Source organism: Podarcis tiliguerta (assembly GCF_965153285.1).
Source record: "Podarcis tiliguerta genome assembly, chromosome: 13".
Classification (NCBI taxonomy): Eukaryota; Metazoa; Chordata; class Lepidosauria; order Squamata; family Lacertidae; genus Podarcis; species Podarcis tiliguerta.
Window position 1 is genome coordinate 33,601,026 of NC_139546.1, and position 16,692 is coordinate 33,617,717.

Here is a 16,692-nt window from a genome sequence, read left to right on the forward strand (position 1 = left end):
AGGGTGGTATACAAAATTAATAAACAACAATTCAGTATTGTCTACACTGATACATTGACTGGCAGCAGTTCTTTAGGGGTTCAGGCAAGAGCTTTTCCCAGTCCTACACACTGCTGGGATTGAACATGGGATTTTTGGCATGGAAAGTGGATGCTCTTGACACTGCATCATGGCCCTTCCCCAAGTCCTTAGGTACAGAAGTCCTTGTGACTCTGATAAATGTGTAGGTTTGAGGATGCACCATACCCCATTCATGCTGTGATTGCTCCCTCCCTATCAGTCTCTCTCCCTTCTGCTCTCCTGCAGCCCAATCACTATCACAGCACTGTAAAACGCTTGGATGATGGCTATCGCGCCTGCGACCAGATTGTGGCTTGTTTCCAGGATCGGGCAAAGATTGAGCGCAGCTATGCCTTGCAGATGGAGGAGTGGACTCGCAAGTGGCGCCCCCTTGTGGATGCAAGTGAGTTGTTAGGCATTACACATTATTTAAGAGGAGAACCGTGTTGCAAAATTCAAAGCAATGCAACTTTCAAAGGACAGCTGTGCTTTTCTTTGTGTATTGTTTTGGGAAACAAGAATTAATGGAAACCATACCAAATTTCTAGTTGAGGTTCCTGCACCAGATGACCCTTAGAATCCCTTCCAATTCTACAATTCTATGGTTCTACTTGCACTCCCAAAAAGAAACAGGACAGTTGCATGATTTTTAGATGCTCAGGATTGATGGGGATCTGCTGGTTTTGTGGGCTGGCTATCCTCAGGGGCAAACTATGAAATCTGGGCATCACCTCTCCCTCCCTGCAGGTCCAGTGTACGGCTCCTTGCTCCGGGCCTGGCAAGCCTTCCTGGGGGCTTCGGAGCGGCTGAGCCGCTTGCACATGGATATGCAAAGGGCTCTGGTCTCCGAGGATGCCGGGCGCATCCGGGGTTGGCAACACGACTCCTATCACCGCAAGCTTTTTGGGGGCTTCAAGGAGGCCTGTGAGCTGGAAAGCGGCTTCCAGCGGGCACAGAAACCCTGGACCAAGAAGCTCAAGAAGGTAGGGGAGACTTGGCCCCCTGGATGTCATGGACTGGTTGGGCGCAGAGGAATGGTGGGAGGAACCAGTTGGGGAATCACCAAGAGAAGAAGGCTCAGAGCCCGGGGAGTGGTGGTGAGATGATGATGAGGGGGAAGAGGAGGTGTTGGAAGCTGAAGAGGCAACAGGACTTAGTGAGCTGGGAGAGTCTGTGGCAGAGAGAAGTCCAGAATCAGAGGCGGACGCTGAAGTTGGCGAGTAGGAGGAGGGTGACCAAAAGGCAGAGATGAGTGAAGGCTGGTGAAGAAGCCAAGGTGTCTCCCCTTCCTGCTGTGACCAGCTCCCTTCCCCGCTTGTCTCCCAGAACCAGAAGAGGCATGAAGAGGGTGGAAGAGAAATTGGCTGCATGCAGATGCAGTCTCTGATTGCGTTGTGCTGGGGAGGAGGAGACATAGACAGCTTTTGTCTCGGCAACTGATTTCATGGAGTAAGACCTACAGGGAATGAGCTGCTTTGCTCATTAGGCCTGACATTCAGCCAAGTCTGTGAAGAGAGTGTTTTGATAATAAAGAGTTCACTCTAACTTTAACTGTGTTATTTACTGGCTGACTCGCTCTGTGACACGGAAAAAGAGGAGAAAAAGAGGACCCTAATGGGGTGAAGGAGTTCAGGGAAAGGAGCTGGGGCTTCTAGGTTCCCCAGAAAGGAGAAGAGGCCCAAAAGAGTTAAGGCTGGCCCAGGAGTACCAAATATAGAAGATGAGAGGTTAGCACCACCTGCTTACATGGAGAGTTTGGGGCATATTTGGATCATATCCCCTACCTAGGGTGCCCAGCCCATATTTTGAGAACCTAGGGTATAGGGGGATTGGGAACCAAGGCACTTAGGCTTTCTAGGGAAGGAATGGGGTGCCTTGGCCTTCCCCACAGTGCTTTCCACAAGTAGTTGGACTACAACTCCCATTTTGCCTGACTATATATAGGCCATGCTAGTTAGGACTGATGAGAGTTGTAGTCCAACATGTGGAGAGAGTACCAGCTTGGGGAATGCTGGTATATCTCGACACACTTAGACAGTCCACTCACTATTATTTTCCTTCCCTCTCTCCTGCCTACCCTTGACTGGCCCATCTAGGTCGAGAAGACCAAGTCTTTATACCACAAGGCCTGTCGCAAAGAACACATTGCAGCCCTACGGGAGAATGCAGTCAAGGCCGCACCGGGCTCTGAGGTGCCCCAAGAACGACAGCGGGCCTTGCGGGAGGAACACCAGCGTTGCAGCCAAGAGGCCAACAAGGTGGGATTCTTCCCCACTTTCTTTATGGGCCCAAATGCTAATAAATATGGGTCACTGGAACTGCCAGGCACACTAGACACACTTGCTGATACGTTGCCTGGGGCTTGGTTATAAGCAGAGTCTTTCTGACGTTTGGAGTGTTTGTGGGCACCAGTCGCAAAATGGCTGCCATGGCATAGCACAAAATGGCCACCATATCTAAAAGAACAGAAAGAGAGACGGGGCCACAAAATGATACAGGCCTGCCTTCTCTTTGCCCCTCTCCTCTGTTCAGAACAGAAAGGATGGTGAGTGTCCAGTCCTGACATCTAATGAAATGGGGGCATCTTTATGCGTTCAACGTAGGCTTGGTCAGTGCAAACAGGAACTGAGCAGGAAGAGCAAACATTCTGTCATGCATTGTGAATTTTTGAGGGGCTATTTACTGAGACCTGTTTGTGGGTGCCATAAGAGGTGCTGGCTGGCACACTGGCACCCATGGTTGCTGCATTGCCCCCCCCCCCGGTGTTGTATCTACCTGTTAGTCCTAGCAGCTCCTGGCTCCCTGGGTCTAGCCATCTTATTATCTCATAGGATTGCCATTTGACCAGAAAAAATAATAATCAGCCTACCCTGTTCTTGTGCCTTTGATAGAAGAAACCATAACACTGCATAAACCATTAGGTGAAAGTTTTTCAGTGTACGGAGATGATCATGATCACATGCTAATATCTTCAGAACAAGCTGCTGTAAGACACACAGAAGCTGGTAAAAAAGGGAAGAAGTTGGCAACCTTATTTCCTTATGATACTACTGTGTACGTGCATTTTTCAAAAAGAAAAAAGGAAAGCACATAGAAGCCAGTGTGTCAACACCCACAGGAATGTGATGCTTTGTGTTGTGTTTTTCTTAGATGATGCTTTTTATTGACATGAGTAGGGCCTTTGAAAAATGTGTCACCTAGCACGGCACTGCCATCAGCCACAGAGGGATTATTTGGGAAGGGATGTGAAGAGCCAGTCCACTAGGCTATATCAGAGAGAGAGATGGGGCTGCCAGGCCCCTCCATTAGCTCTGATGAAAGTCCACCACCTTTTTGCCTCACTGTTTTACTTGAGCATGGTGATTATCTATGTCTGTATACTACTAACCACAAAAGCTATGCTCTACTTTCACTGTTGGAGCCAGTGTGGGACTCTGATTGCTGGTATGCCCAAGTGGGGCGTGTGTTACACCCAGCATCCTATACTGGCTTCTCTGAGAAGCAGATGCTGCATTAGATGGGCGTTTGTCTTTGAAGGACATGCCTTTAGCATGTATTTTCTGCCTCCATGCTTCTTGGAAGCGGGGGGGGGGGGGAGGCAGCTCATACCCCAGAGAGAGAGGGAGGAGGACTGTTAGGCACATGCCTCTTTTTGACCCTTGACCCCTTAAAACAGGTGCGCGAGCGTTATGAGAAGGCCCTGCAAGAGCTCGATCGCTGCAGCCCACGCTACATGGAGGAAATGGAGTCCGTTTTTGAGCAGGGGCAGGCGCAGGAGCAGAGACGCATCGCTTTCCTCAAGGGGGCCTTCCTCGCCCTACATCGACGCCTCGATGTCACTGCTGACCCCAGGTGTGGGAGAGGGCAGAGGCACCAGGTTGCCCCCAAGGTTGAGGCCCGGCATGCAGCACATGTGTGGCAATGGAGACTGAGCACTCGGGAGGAGCCAACTACCAGACCTGCGATGCGTGATGTGCATTGCACGAAGGGCCGCCTCAAGATCAGGGCCCTTTGGCCCCCTTAAAACAAATATTGAGGGGGCCAAGGTGCCTTTAGCCCCCTAGAGTTGGCACGCCTGGGGGAGGGTTAACTGAGGCCTAAGTGACACTTTTCAAAGCAGCACACAAAACGGTCACCTGGGAGTCATTTCTGATGGGATCCATTGAAACAAGATTCTGGGATTTGTGGACCTGTGGCCTGATGCAGCAGAGCTTTTAAAATGTTCATGCTCCTAATATCACCAGAAGCAGCTTTTCATGGTTGGGGAGGGGACAAAGATTGCAGAGGCACCTTTGACCGTTAGAGGAAGTCTCAGAGCTTCCTGTGTGTGCTTGAGTGGTATCCAGAGGTATATTTCCAATTCAGAGTGCCCATTTCCAAGGAAATCTTGCATTTCAGATGAGATCTTATGGTGGTTTGTGTTCCCCAAATCAGAAGACTTCTCCCAGTGTCACGCATCACGCTAAGTGCGAAGGCAGAGTGAAGAAAGCGTTGTAGATTGGATGGTGTGTGTGTGTGTTTTGGGGGGAGAGTTCTATGCCACCTGACACCCCTTCCTGATGATTTCCCTCCTTTCCTTTAGCATCCAAGCTGTTTATACTGATTTGCATCAAGCCATCGAGGACATAAATGACCAGGATGACCTGAAATGGTGGCGTAATCGACACGGACCGGGGATGCCTATGAACTGGCCACAGTTCGAGGTGGGGACCTCTCCCTTCCTTAATGGTGAGATAAGGGCGCTCTGCATATTCTCAGAGGCACTTCTATCTCTAGGCAGCATTTAGGCACAGGGAGAAACTGCCCCAGATTATATCTGATGCAAGTTCAAGCCCATAACAGTCTCTAGAAAAACTTGTTCTACTTCTTGCCTGATTCTAAATTTAGCCTTCTTCAGTTCTCTGGGTGCTCCTTTCCGCACAGAACAAAAAGCTCTTTTTTGTCCTCAGGCCCCTTGGGCTGACAGTTTACTTGTGAGCAGTTAGAATGTCTTTGAACATTCAACATGACATTACAACAATTCAGCCAGTGGCCAGGGAGGCATCTCAGACTTATTAGCAGCAACCACCAACCTGTATTTCGCTTCAGGTTTTGTCCCTCTTTTGACAGATTAACAAAATTCTTTGAGTTGGGAGGGGAAGGTGGGCTATGTTTATATTTAACATCCCATTCTTACTTCTTATGACTACAGGGTCTGTACCATAAAGCAGTGTCCACACTGGTTTTAGGCGGGAAGTGGGAGACTGAGGAAGAATTAAAAACAGGACTTAGATTCAAGGCTCAGATTGTAAGTCCTTACCTCAGAATCTAGCTTTAAAAAGAAAATATGAGCTCTATGATTCACCTCTGTTTCAAGGTTAACTATGAGCTTTTTTTATAACGCACATCATATGACCTCCTGAGCATAAGTTTCACATGGTGAGCAATGCAAACATCGCCTTTGGTCCGGCAAAATGTCACACACACCCCATCTTTCTGCAGGTTTTTGTACAGCTTAGCTAATGGTCTCTACCACTTGAGTTCAGCTCTCAGCAAATGAAGCTTCCTAACGCTTTTCTCTTCCCTCCCCTCATCCCCTGCCATTCAGGCGTGGAGCCCTGACCAGGAGCGGCCACAGGTGAAAGTCCAGAAAGTCCAGAAAGCCAAAGAACCAGAGAAAGCTACACTCCGCAGCATCACCCCCTCCCAGAGCAGGTGAGTCATCCCCGCTCCCCATCACAAGAAGTATGGGAGGAAGCAACTGGAAACTGAGGCTGAGTATACACCGTACATTCAAAGCACATTCCCCTGACGCAAAGCATCCTGGGATCTTTGAGTATCAAGAGTAGTAGGAATTGGAGCTCTGTGAGGGGTAAGCAGCAGTTCCCAGGATTCTTTGCAGTGGTGGGAATGTGCCCAAAATGTGCTTTAAATATATGGTGTGTCCATCCATGCAATTCACCCTATTCATAGGCAGTGAATTTGGGGGGCATTTTGTACAGTATGTGCGCTTTAGTACCCCTGATTTAATACAACTTTACTAAAGCATGGCTTTATGGACTGTAGGGATAGCCCGTCTACAAACAACCAGACACAGCAGCTCCACCTTAATGTTGTTTGGCTCCAACTCCCATCAACCGCAGCTAGCACAGCCAGCAGTCAGGGATGGTGGGAACTCTAGTCCAGCAAAATCTGAGAGGCCGCCTGGTCTCCATCCACGACTTGGTGAGTCATAGGAAGGGATATTAATCCATAAAGAGGGATATTATGCACAGTGGTGTAACACTGTAATGGGCACTGGAAACAAGTCCTGGGAGTGAATGAGGCCTAGTACAGACTTAGTCTTTCTTTGGCTGCGTATGTGCACATTACCAGCTTAAAATGCAGCTAGGCTGTTCTTTTTCTCAATTCCGATCAAAGTTGGTTTGGAGGGAATGACCTCAAAGCACAGCATTTCATTAGAAATGGCAGCACAAATATGGGTTGTGGCTAATGTCATCATGTGTACACTACTTTCCAAACTGCTGGATGCAGAATAAACAGGGGTGTGCACACTGCCTCAAAGTTAGTGGCTGTTGACAAAGGGTTTCTTGGAAGACCAGGATTCCTTTGGCTGCAGGGCACACTTGTCTGCCTGGCCCTGAAACATGTTTGGATGACTGGTCCTTTAGAGCATCTCATAATCTGTCCATGCAGAAGGCATTTTTATTTATTTTTTGAGTGCACAAAGCTTAAATTGATCTGATACGAGAATGTAAACGGAGGTCAGATGGAAGGCATTTGCTTTTTAAAAAAAACAACAACAACACAGCTCTCTTCCATGTGCTGTTCCATGTTAACATCACTCTCCTGTTGGCACAAATAACCAGGAGACCAAAGCAGAAGAGGGCTGCCAGAATGATCACATTCCTTCCACGAGGAAAGCTTACAGCATCCGGGGCTCTTTAGTTCAGACAAAAAGAGAGCAAGTGAGGGAAACATGACAGAGATGTATAAAACAAATCAAGGTGTGGAGGAGGTAGACAGAGGGGGAAAATTCTTCCTCACAATTCTAGCACCAGGAATCATCCAATGAAGTTGAGCTTTGGAGATTCAGGGCAAACAAGAGGACGCACTCCTTCTGCACACAACGCAGAGTTAAAACGATGGAGTTCACTTCCACAAAATGCAGTGATGGCCACCAACCCGGCTGGCTTTAAAAGGGATTAAGACCAATTCATGGAAGATGAGGCTGTCAAGGGCTACTAGCCATGATGGCTGCATCCTGCCTCTGAATACCAGTCACCAAGGTGCCCAAGTGCTGTTGTGCTCAGGACCGGCTTGTGGGTTTCCCCAAGACGTTTAGCACTTTCCTTTTATTCCATTACTCTGATCTAAATAGTGCCACCCCCCAAACTGTTGTTAGCCCCTCTGGAGAAAAATATAGGCATGGCTTTTTTGCTCCTTAGGGACTAGTGGCTTTAAGGGGGTGATTTGGAAAAATGGCACTGGGTGAAACTCCTGCCCAGCACCACCATCCCAATCAAAATTGGAGCTTCTGGAAGTAAAAATGAAAACATCCAGGAGAGAATTTGATCATGATCTCTTGTGTCACGTGCTGTTTGGTCCAGAGAGAGACTCAAAAGTGCTCTCTTTAAAGCAGGGGTAGGCAACCTAAGGCCCGTGGGCTGGATGCTGCTCAATTGCCTTCTCAATCCAGCCCGCCGACGGTCTGGGAATCAGCGTGTTTTTATATGAGTAGAATGTGTGCTTTTATTTAAAATTCCTCTTTGGATTATTTGTGGGGCATAGGAATTTGTTCATTTATTTTTTTTCAAAATATAGTCTGGCCCACCACATGGTCTGAGGGATGGTGGACCAGCCCACGGCTGAAAAAGGTTGCTGACCCCTGCTTTAAAGCATTGTGTATAGAAGCTACCAGCAACTGTTATATTAGCTTGCCGTACCCTGGACCATCACTAGAGGGAGAAGTGATGCTTGGCGTTGATAATGTATTATCAAATTGTAGCATTAATTTTAGGGATGGAGGATAAATTATTATTATTACTATTATACTGTCTGACGTTTTACTGTGGCTTTATAATTTGTGGAAGCCGCCCAGAGTGGCTGGGGCAACCCAGTCAGACGGGCAGCATATAAATAAATTATCATCACCATTATTATTATTTGCATTTTAAAGTGCACCAACTTAATTTCTCTCTCCCAAACTTATATGTGGATCAGATCACAATTATCAAGTGTCTTCAGTTCTTCTCCAAATTTTGAGAAGAAACAGGCTGATCTGTCCTTCTCTAGTTGCTATTAAACATTTCTACTATTTCACTTGCCCCACTTTTCCAAACAGGGAGAAGTTCCAGGGCCACATCACTCACCCAGATTTTGCTTCCTTTATAGTTTCGTGAGGCTTACAGCAATTTGCAATATTTGCATTCGGTTACAAATGCACAGGTGGAGAAATGCATAAAGTGTTTTTTTATAAAAAAAATCAAGACTCCTTGAGCTCTGCTCTACTCCTACTTTCTTCCTGCCCTGGGCGGCCCTGCCCTTTGCCTGCCCCTCAGAGCCATCGCGTCACACAGGGCTGGGCCTTGGTGGCGGACACTCCTCCTTCTTGCCTGCTCTCCACCAGCTGCTGCGAGCTACCCAAAGGAGGAGGCCAGCAGCCGCAAAAGCCATAGAGAGGCAACAGGATGTTCCCTTGCTGCCACCGTCACTTGGGACAAGCTCCCAATCACCCTCCTTCCCAAGCTCGGTGGTGGCAGCACTGGCAGGGGAAATAGGGACATTCTGGGATCAAATCAGAAGCCAGGATGGCTTTTGTAATTCCTGGGGACTGTCCCTGGAAAATCGGGAGACTTGGAGGGTATGGTATTTCCCCAGATACCAGGGCAGCAATCTCAGCCTAGTGAAAGGCAGGAAAGGCCATAGCTTGCCATAGAGATACAAGATGACTGGAAGGTTTCTTTTATCTTCCCTGGAGATATGCCTTGAAGCAGCAAGAGGAATCACCCCCGACCCGGAGCTTCAGGAAACCTCAGGAGAAAGAGCCAGGCAGGCAAATGCATCCTTTGAGAGGGAAGCTTATCTGTTTGTGGCTGTTTATTGCCTTTTGGGAAGTGTTTACTGATTTGTGGGGAAATTGTTCTGTTGACTTTCTTCAGTCAGGGTTTTGGATGTTTAAGGTACACTAGAAATGCAACTCCGCAAGGGATCGTGTAACTGTTGACAATTGTGTGGGTGGGTGTTATGGAGACAGTGATGAAGAAGGGTTGGTGACGATGCTGAAGTGAATGTCAAGTGAATAGCTCCCTGTAATGATGTCGCAAATCAGAACTCAAATCTCTTCATTTAACCCTGCCAGTGATGCTGCCAAGATACAGGGACTGGTAAGAGAAGAAGAATCTATCTTCAAAACTGTTTTCCTTCTCAGAACCCACTCAGACTTCAATTTCAACGCAATGTTAGCACCACACTTCCTTGAGAATCCATCTACTTTCTCGTTATTTATCTATCCATTGCTAAATTTATTCCCACAGCTCAAGGTACCATACACCGATCTTCCTCTCCACATTTTATTCTTACAACAGCCTTGTGAGGTAGGTTAGCCTGAGAGACAATGATTGGCCCAAGCTCACTCAGTGACCTGCATGACTGAGTGGGGATTGGAAGCCTGTATTTAAACATGGCACTTATCTCCCACGCTTTGTTAGCCAAAAAAAAACCTCTCCCAGAATGGCAAAAATAATAATAATAAAAAATTTAAAAATCAGTGTCAAAACAGTCCCTGCCCTCAGGCTTACAATCTAATCAGACATCAGACATCTGGAAAATGGTATTGTAGAGCTGGAAGAAGGTTCAGAAGAGGGCAAGCAAAATGGCTGTGGGAGTGGAGCAATTCCTCCAGGAGGAAAGGTTACAACATTCAGGACTTTTTTTTAGTTTTGAGAGAAGGTGATTAAGAAATGACATGATAGACGTTTATAAAATTATGAATGGCGTGGAGAAGGTTAATCTCCCTCTCTCATAACACAAGAACTCCTAGACATCCAATGGAGCTGAAAGTTGGAAGATTCAAACAAATAAGCAAATAAAGAAAGTGCTTCTTCACACAGCACATAGACAAACTATGGAACTCACTCCCACAGGGGCCATTGGCAGCCATCAACTTGGATGGCTTTAAAAGCGGATTAGACAAATCCATGAAGGCTGTCTCTGTGTTCTACCTCCACAGTCAGAGACAGTAATGCCTCTGAGCACCAGTTTCTGGAACCCGCAGAAGAGGAGAGTGTCCTTGTGCTCAGCTCCTACTTATGGGTTTCCTACTGCTATCTTCTTGGCCTCTGTGAAAACAGGATGCTGGACTAGAAAGGCCCTTGGCCTGATCCAGCGGCACTCTTCTTTTTTTCTTAAAACGGAATATGAGAGAGGAAAGAAAGCAAACTCAAGCACAAGTTCTTCACGTTACGTTTCTTATAATGCAGTTAAGAGCAGCATCTGCTTGTTGATGTCAATGGTGTTTCTGAGTGTCTCTTGCTCATGATAAAGCATGGTCCCTCCATAGAAGCAATTCTTCCCCTCAGATCAGATCCAGGAATACAGTCTTCAGACCTTATAGCCAGTGCTTTCTTCCCCAAGAAAAATAGGTGCCGGTGCTCACCATGAAGTTGTTACAGTAAGTGCCACACTTTTTAACAACAACAACAAAAGAGGTGCCAGTACTGCATACTCTTGAGTACCCCCTGAAGAAAAGAAAAAAAGCACTGCTTATAGCAGTTAGAATCCTTCATTGCTGGTGTCAATGGTGGTGGTTCAGTCCTGATCCTAGTCCAACACTCCAAGCCCTATGCAGACAAAGATGCTTTCTCAATCCAAACTGTTTACCTTAGGAATTTGTCTTGGCAAATTCCAAAGGTGATGAGTATCACTGGTTAAGCAAACAGATTGGAGTTCTGACTAATGTTGTAAGAGTTGCATTAGAGAAAGAGATATATTCACATAAGACATTCACCACCAGTCATCAAACATTCTTTCTTGCCTTCCCCTAAATACACACCCACAGAATCTGAACAGTTTCAATCACTTGCAAAGTTACTTTTCTAGCAAACCTTAGACATCCAGAACTCCTGCTGCACAGATGGCATCGGAACAATCACCCCCAAATCAGCACACACACCCCAAAAAAACCAGTTAACAGTTCTAAGGCACAGGATCACCAAATCATGCATTTTTCTCTCTCCTGCGATTTTTAAAAGTTACAAATCTAGGGTGATTTCTGCTGCTGCACAGATTCAAGGGATGTCTCCAGGAAGATCAAACAAAATGTCAAGATTGACCGATTGATTGTATTTAGAGACAGCCCTTCAAAAACATCACAATTAAAATAAGCACAATGTGCAAATTAAAAACCAAAGAAACACAAAAACAGCCAAAGTCAATATAACAAAACATCAGTGCAGCGGCAACACAGGAGGAGGGCAGACATCAACTCAGCCTTAAGTATGGGAAAAGAGATGTGTCTGCTTGTCCAGTCATTGAAAAGCATGCAGTGATGGCATAAGACACACCTCAGAGGTAAGGCCATTCCACAACCTAGGGGCCACCACAGAGAAGATGCCAAAGAGCCCCATGTCCTGTCCTCTTCTTCGAGGATATAAATGTAGCAGCAGATCATAAGCAAAATAGGGGCTTGCCTATAGTTCCACTCACACTCTCACCCCTTCCCACAGTGCAAAGCCAGCACCCCCACCAGTGTCGGGACAGCGGGTTCGTGCTGTGTACGACTACACCGGCCAAGAGGCAGATGAGCTGAGCTTCAAGGCAGGTGAGTGTCATCTTCTCCCAACTTCTCTGCCTCGTTTCATCCTTCAAAGGCAGCTTTACAGGAACATAGGGAGCTGCCTTATATTGAGTCAGACCATTGTTCCATCTAGCTCAATATTGTCTACAATGGCTGGAAGCTGCTTTTCCAGAGTTTCACAGAGGGAGTCTTTCCCAGTCCTACGAGATGCTGGGGATTGAACCTAGGACATGCAAAGGAGCAGCTCAGCCTTTGAGCTATGGCTTAGGACAAAGAGAAAATGGGTATAATCCTGTCCTGACTTTTGATGGTGGTCTGGACCCAAGGGCCAATTTTGCAGAGTCTGGGTGTCTCCCTCTACCTGTCCTCCTCATCAATATCTGTACATGCTCCTCACTTTCCCAAACAGTGAGAAGTTTCAGGGGTTGCACTCACCTGGGCTTGGCTTTCTTTGAGGGAAGTGAGCCCTGGAGATTGATAGTGCTTTTGTAATATTTGCTTTATTTGCAGATATACAATTTGAGCATAAGTGAGGGCAAGAAGCACACACATTCCTGCCACCAAAGCAGATCTCTTACCCTGCATCAGATTTCTCGAGAGAGAGGGAAAGGGGCACCCTTGCATTCCTAGGTGCTTCCAGGTAGCCAGGGACAAGCTCTCAGCCTTGGGTGCCTCCAGACCATCACTATTTATGTGGGAGGGATTCAAGTGCATGCCAGAACGTTAGCCTTGTGCATTTAAAGCATTGTCTCCCTGAAGGAACGAATCCACTTTCCGCTTCCTGTTAGGAAAGTGATGGGGAAACATACTGAAAAATGTATAATAAACAAATGAGTCATGAGATGGCATGCAAATACCCCTCAAGCAAATCAGGATGAATGTTTATTGTCATATAGCTGCCTTGTAAACAAATCTGTGACAAAATGTTCAGTGAAGACCGGAAGCAGTCTAACCTCTCTGTAATCTTTGTGCAGACAAATCAGAAAGAATGCTTACTAAATAGGTCATCTGGAGGAGCCCTCTCTGTCCCAAAGCTGCCTGTTTTGCTCTTTCAGAAACACACATGCATAAGCGCGCACATACACCTTGCTTCAGAGCCTCCCCGGAGTGGGAGCATCCCCTTCACTCAAGAGAGATCTTTGGATATTTCTTACCCATTAGCCCCCATTGAGAAAACATCAGCCAGCCACCCTTGGCCATTAACAAGCCATGACCAACCAGAAGCCATAGCACCATGTCCCAAAACATTGCCTGCCACCCATGGTGGTTGCTGCTGACAGCTCAGCCTTGGACCTCGCTTGTCGACTCTGCCCATTATTGTGGCTCCTCCCCTTTTCCAGTATCCGTAATAATTTCTGAGGTTTTCTCCGTCTCTTTCTTTCCTGTTTCAGGAGAGCTGCTTACCAAGCTGGAAGATGAGGACGAACAGGGCTGGTGCAAGGGGGTGACCGACAGCGGACGTGTGGGGCTCTACCCTGCCAACTACGTGGAGCCCATACAGGGCTAACTCGATGGGTTAGGGGGTGGGGGGAGGGAATCATGCACCCATACACCAATATTAGGGCTATGTTTATTCTGCACTTCTGAGATCGCACCATGTTGCCAGCCCAAAGTGGTGCAAAATTCAGCTTCCTTAGAGACTGCTTTATTTTTAATAATCATACAACTTTCAGTCCACATGGATGCAAAACTTTCAGTCCATACAGATGCCCTGAAAAGACGCATGAGTGATGCTGGTGAAATCTCAGAAGCCGGGTGGGCTGGTAGATGGGGCTGCATGGAACTTTGAGTGGGGGGGGGGGCTTCTGAGGTCTACACAGCTTCCTGCCCCTCCCTCTAGCTAGTTATATTATTATGCAAAATAAGCCCATTGATACTCCGTCTGAATAATCAATTCAGGGGAGAACAGCATTTGACTTTGGGTGGGTGGGGCAGCCCTGCCAATATGTAAGGATATGGAAACCACCTGGGATAAAACGTGGGGAACAAATTCCTTAAAACAAACGCAAAGCACACACCCATAACCAGACACACACGTCCGGTCTGAATGGCACACCATGCACAACTCGTGCACAACACCTACACAAGCTGCAGATACCACCACTCCCTCTCCTTGCGTCAGTGACACACACATGCCAAAGAAATCAAGGTGCCTCTGAGTTCTCCTTGGGATGGTGGAGCCAGAGAGCACTTTTCCCCCCAAGGGCTTAACAACACCTCTGGAAATCCTGTGATGGACTGAAAATCAGAATAAGAAAGAGTCTCTTGAGGAAATGCTTTTTGGGGATCTTGAGATGATTATCAAACAAAACAGCCACATAATGAGTCACAAAGGGCAGAGGGAGAGGACCACGTAACATAGCGTTCCTGATTTTTAAAAATTTCCACGTGGACTCTCTGCAGAAGTGTCTTCAGCCATACAGTATATTATACTGAGCGTTACTACACTGGCCTTGCGTTCACCTGCCTAGATTCCTGTTTGTTTGTTTGTTTAGGGGGGGCATGAAAGAAGCAACCAGACTAGAAGCTGTTATCTCTGACTCCACCCAAAGAAGCATAACAAGGAGGGGGGCGTGAAATATGATGAGCTTATGAGAGTGAATGTTTTAAAAATACGTTTTGGAATCTGGAAGTTTTGGAAAATAAAAGAAATAAGCATGGTGGCAATCTCTGTGCCTTTTCATTCATAATATTGTTTAGCTTGAAGGCCCCTTCTTCAAATGGAGGCATGAGATGGGGGCTCTGGAGGGTAACTCTACTTTGCTAGGAGCTGATCAGTCCAGGTGGGCAAGAGCAGCCATGACCTGGAGAGACAATTGGTGGCAGCCGTGTTGCAGGAGCCAGCCACAGCCACAGGGGAGGCTGGGGGCCTGACAGGCAGATTATGAGAGGTGGTGCATTATTTGCTGTCCCTCCCAATCCACCACCTGAGCCATGGATCATGGTAGGGGTGGCTCTGGTGGGCAGTGCCTGATGAAATCGCAGAAACCGGTTTGTGTGTGATTGTTCTCCCTCCACCACCTAATTTCCCCGCTGTCATCTATGTGCATGCTGTTATTTTGATTTATAATAACCCAGCTTTCTGAGCGGTTGGAATCCGGTGCCAAAATCCAAGCCAACTTCCAGAATGTGTGGTTGGCAGATCAGAAGCTGTGCTGTATCCCATATTCAGCTGCCATCTCAGCTCTGCCCACATCAAGTAAAACTTAAGCAAATGACTGCCTTATGCATTTCGGTATAAATAGCTATCGCAAAGTGTAGTTTTCTGGTGCAGGGGATTATAACAGGAAGGTTATCCATTTTAGGAAGAATTCCACTCATAAAACACAAGTCAGAGAAACACAATCCGAATGTTCCTTCCTCAAACATGCACAACCTGCCTGACTTTTCGGGAGAATGACGCTGCTTGGTGAAATCCATCCTCAAATGAGCCGCAGAACTGCTGTCTCTTGTGGCTAAAAGACAACACTATCTTCATTATCGATTTGGTTTTATTGCCAGGCTTATTTCAGTGCTTCAAGGGGAGATAACCAGGGCTTAATGTGATGCCAGAGCTAATAAAGCCTACCTCAAAGTTCCACATGGCTCATGGGAGCAGGCTTTCATTACTATTGATAAAAATGTTACATAGCAAATGTCTTTCTGCACATGCTTAGAGGCATTGTTATTTCCATGATCCAACATGAAAACACACCTTTGGGACTCAGTGATGGTGAGCTTTGGTGCAAAATAAAACCTGAGGGAAAACATTTCCTAACTCATGAACACAGTTGTGTGTGTGTGAGAGAGAGAGAGAGAGAGAGAGCTATTATTCCCATTTTACATACATGGGAAATGAAAACTGAGAGACAATAAGTTGCTCGGGCAGAGATGGCATGACCTGATTTGGCATCTGAGGTAGAAAATTCCAAAGGTAAAAACAGTGATAAACTAAATAATTGACAGTGTGTTGCCTTTTAATGGCACCCTAAGCTCTGCCACCAGAAGATCTGCCGCTGTCACACCCCAAGCATGACTCAGTAAATTCATGGATGGACTTTGTTGTCTGAGGCCACACTGCTGAGTTTTATAAATGGTTCAGAGCAGAGCTTTCCAAATTGTGTGTCGTGACACATCAGTGTGTCGTCTGTAGTGTGTAGGTGTGTCGTGCGAACACCCTGCGCTTCTCCCGGGGCTGGAAAGGAATTAGTTTACCCTCCGGTTTGCTAGTAAAGCTGAATTACTGTGTCACAAAATGATGCATGTCTAAAAAGTGTGTCACCAACATGAAAAGTTTGGAAAGCTCTGGTTTAGAGGGAGAAAGGGTGAGGGTGGCCATTCAGGTGAGGTTTCAGAGACATTGGCAGAGGAAGGTTGCCATGTGGCTAGAACCTCTTCTGGGCTGTGGAGATTATTTTTAAAAAAGATTCAGACAGCTGCCTGTTCAACCAATGAAAAAGCCATTACTTCCGAGGCAGTCCTGGTTCTGGCTTGCTTACCAAAGCAGTGCTATGGCAGCAAGTGCAGCTGTCACAGCGCTGCTCCATTAAGTTGGCAGGTAAGGTCTGCACTGTAATCCTTTCATTCCAACCTGATCAATTCTGCTTTTTCAGGACTGCTCTTATGAATACACCATAATTTCTGGTTTGTCTTTAAAGGGCAGGTCGTGACACACCAGATTGAGCTCAGATGCTTTCCCCCCCAACTCTAAAAGGATGATTGCATGGACTTGGACACCTTTTGGCTGCTTCTCCTCAGTCTGAGGCAAATCAGAGGGGAATGTTGGGGCTGATGTGTGTTTTTTAAAAATGTTTTCCAAATCCATGACCAAGGGGGAAAAGGGGAATTTCCAAGCTCTGCCCCACTGAGACCAAATG

The 16,692-nt window shown here is 46.8% G+C and overlaps 1 protein-coding gene across 2 annotated transcripts in view; it reads left to right on the top strand.

Moving 5' to 3' along the window:
- Positions 1-14,503, top strand: part of LOC310663535 (protein kinase C and casein kinase II substrate protein 3-like) — a 25,558-nt gene extending 11,055 nt beyond the window's left edge. For both annotated transcript variants that reach the window (XM_083411472.1, XM_083411473.1), the window contains exons 3-10: positions 307-463; positions 808-1,043; positions 2,157-2,318; positions 3,737-3,912; positions 4,643-4,763; positions 5,648-5,754; positions 11,766-11,860; positions 13,228-14,503. In XM_083411472.1, coding sequence (XP_083267598.1) covers positions 307-463; positions 808-1,043; positions 2,157-2,318; positions 3,737-3,912; positions 4,643-4,763; positions 5,648-5,754; positions 11,766-11,860; positions 13,228-13,343 — 1,170 coding nt within the window. In that variant the 3' untranslated portion in view covers positions 13,344-14,503. The remainder of the gene's footprint in view (positions 1-306; positions 464-807; positions 1,044-2,156; positions 2,319-3,736; positions 3,913-4,642; positions 4,764-5,647; positions 5,755-11,765; positions 11,861-13,227) is intronic.
- Positions 14,504-16,692: the final 2,189 nt, after the last annotated feature.